The sequence below is a fragment of the Propithecus coquereli genome, unplaced genomic scaffold (assembly GCF_000956105.1).
Source record: "Propithecus coquereli isolate 6110/MARCELLA unplaced genomic scaffold, Pcoq_1.0 Scaffold24, whole genome shotgun sequence".
Classification (NCBI taxonomy): Eukaryota; Metazoa; Chordata; class Mammalia; order Primates; family Indriidae; genus Propithecus; species Propithecus coquereli.
Window position 1 is genome coordinate 8,669,062 of NW_012147952.1, and position 2,215 is coordinate 8,671,276.

General features: G+C 38.1%; 1 protein-coding gene across 1 annotated transcript in view; it reads left to right on the forward strand.

Moving 5' to 3' along the window:
- The window catches only part of TTK (TTK protein kinase), a 66,461-nt gene that overhangs the window by 15,515 nt on the left and 48,731 nt on the right, over positions 1–2,215 (forward strand). The window contains exon 10 of the mRNA XM_012646048.1: positions 276–424. Coding sequence (XP_012501502.1) covers positions 276–424 — 149 coding nt within the window. The remainder of the gene's footprint in view (positions 1–275; positions 425–2,215) is intronic.

Consider the following 2,215-nt stretch of genomic DNA (forward strand, 5'->3'; position numbering starts at 1 on the left):
TAGCTGTCCAATTAATTTCTTTCTATTTTTGGTAGAGACGGGGTCTCACTCTTGCTCAGGCTGGTTTCGAACTCCTGAGCTCAAACAATCCACCTGCCGCCTCGGCCTCCCAGAGTGCTAGGATTATAGATGTGAGCCACCGCACACGGCCTTTGTTTTGTTTTTAAGAGCAAAATACTAATACAGTTTGTAACGTGTTCTATTGTTTAGGCTTACTTTTATTATTGTCAAATACTCTCACTTTTTAACGGCATCAACAACAAATACATTTTCAGAAACTAAAGAGCACCAAGAACTAAAGGTTCCAGAAGGTAACCAGAAACAATGGCAATCTAAGAGAAAGTCAGAATGTATGAACCAGAATCCTGCTGCATCTTCAAATCAGCGGCAGATTCCAGAGGTAGCCCGAAAGGTTCATACAGAGGTAACTTTCTTTTCCACTAAATTACAACATGCTGTTGTTCATAATGCATTTCTGAAGTTTGATGATCATGTTAATGTTTTCTTTTATTAAATGCTTATATACCATATTTAGTGGAATGATTTATTTAAAGGCTTTTTTTTTCCCTATCATTTACAAAATGATGATCATTAGCCTAGCACTCATTGGTTCAGGGAGAGTAAATGTCAGGCTAAATTCTTTTCTATTTTTGAAGTTTTGTAGATCGCTGATAGACTGCTGCAGAAGTTGGCAAACTACAGCCTATGGGTCAAATCTATTTCCCAGCCTGATTGTGTAAAAAAAGATTTGTTGGAATATAGCCACACCCATTCATTTAGTATCTATGGCTGCTTTTGCACCGTAACAGTAGAGTTAAGCAGTTGCGTTAGAGACCACTTGGCCTGCAAAGCTTAAAAGGTTTACTATCTGGTCCTTTACAGAAAACTATATGCTGATCCCTGAACTAATGCAATGCTGTCCCAAACATTTAACAATTTCCTATGGTCATACTCATGGATAAAAATAGAAAAAGGGTGGGGAACCCTTTGGGCCACATGGGGCCTTCTGGATCCTTGGATTCGTCCTCTTGACTGAATCCAAATTTTACAGAATAAAGGGATTTGTTCTGTGAAATTTGGATTTGGTTGAGGGGCCACACTTGGGAATCTGGAAGGCCACATGTGGCCTTGAGGCTGCAGGTTCCCCAATTTGTAATATGGTGAATGATCATGCCCAGTGGCTGTTTCAGAAGGAATGACCTAGTAGACTACTGGAGAGTCATACCTACAGTTCATGGTAATACTTTCCTCACCATTTCTTTTCAGTGCCTTATAGTGAAGACAGTAAAGGCCTCAGATTCTAATTTAGTGCTTCTCAAACATTTTGGTCTTGGGACTCCTTTACACTCTTAATTATCAATGCACCTAAAGAGCTGTTGTTTATGTGGGTTATATTTATCACTATTTACTATACTAGAAAGTAAAATAAAATTTTAAAATATGTATTGATTTATTAAAAATAATTATGATAAACTCTTGAATATAAATACATTTTTATGAAATAAAAGTATTTTCTGAAACAAAATAATTATAGTAAGAAGAGTAGCATTGTTTTACAGTTTTTGCAAATCTCTTTAATGGTTGGCTTAACAGAAGACCAGATTCTTGTATTTACTTTTATATTTAATCTGTTTCATTATCACATGTCATACAGCAGTGGTCCCCAAACTTTTTGGTACCAGGGACAGGTTTAATGGAAGACAAAGACAGTTTTCCCACAGATGGTGGGTAGGGGGAGGCAGCGCTCAGGTGGTGATGTGCGCCCCATTCCTAACAGGCCACAGACCAGTACTGGGCTGCAGCCCGGGAATTGGGTACCACAGATAACGTCTCTGGAAACGCCAGTATAAACTCATGAGAAAATAAAAATGAGACAGGTACTTACTGTCTTAGTATTACTATGAAAATATTTTTGACCTCTCAGACCCCTGAAAGGGTCTTGGAACACCCCCTCCCCAGATTCCTTGACCACTGATTTAAGTAGCAGATGTAGATAACAAATGTTAGATGATAAGGGTCCTGACAGGTTGAATCTTGGATCATATTAAACAAGCATCTCCTCTTTTTTTCTTTTTGGAACTTGTAAGCTAACAGAATGGCAAGGAAATTCAAAACCATTTGTAGATCATTAGGGAAATGCAAATCAAAACCAAAGCTAAATACCACTTCATATCCACTAGGATGGCTATAATTAAAAAGAGATGACATGGCCGGG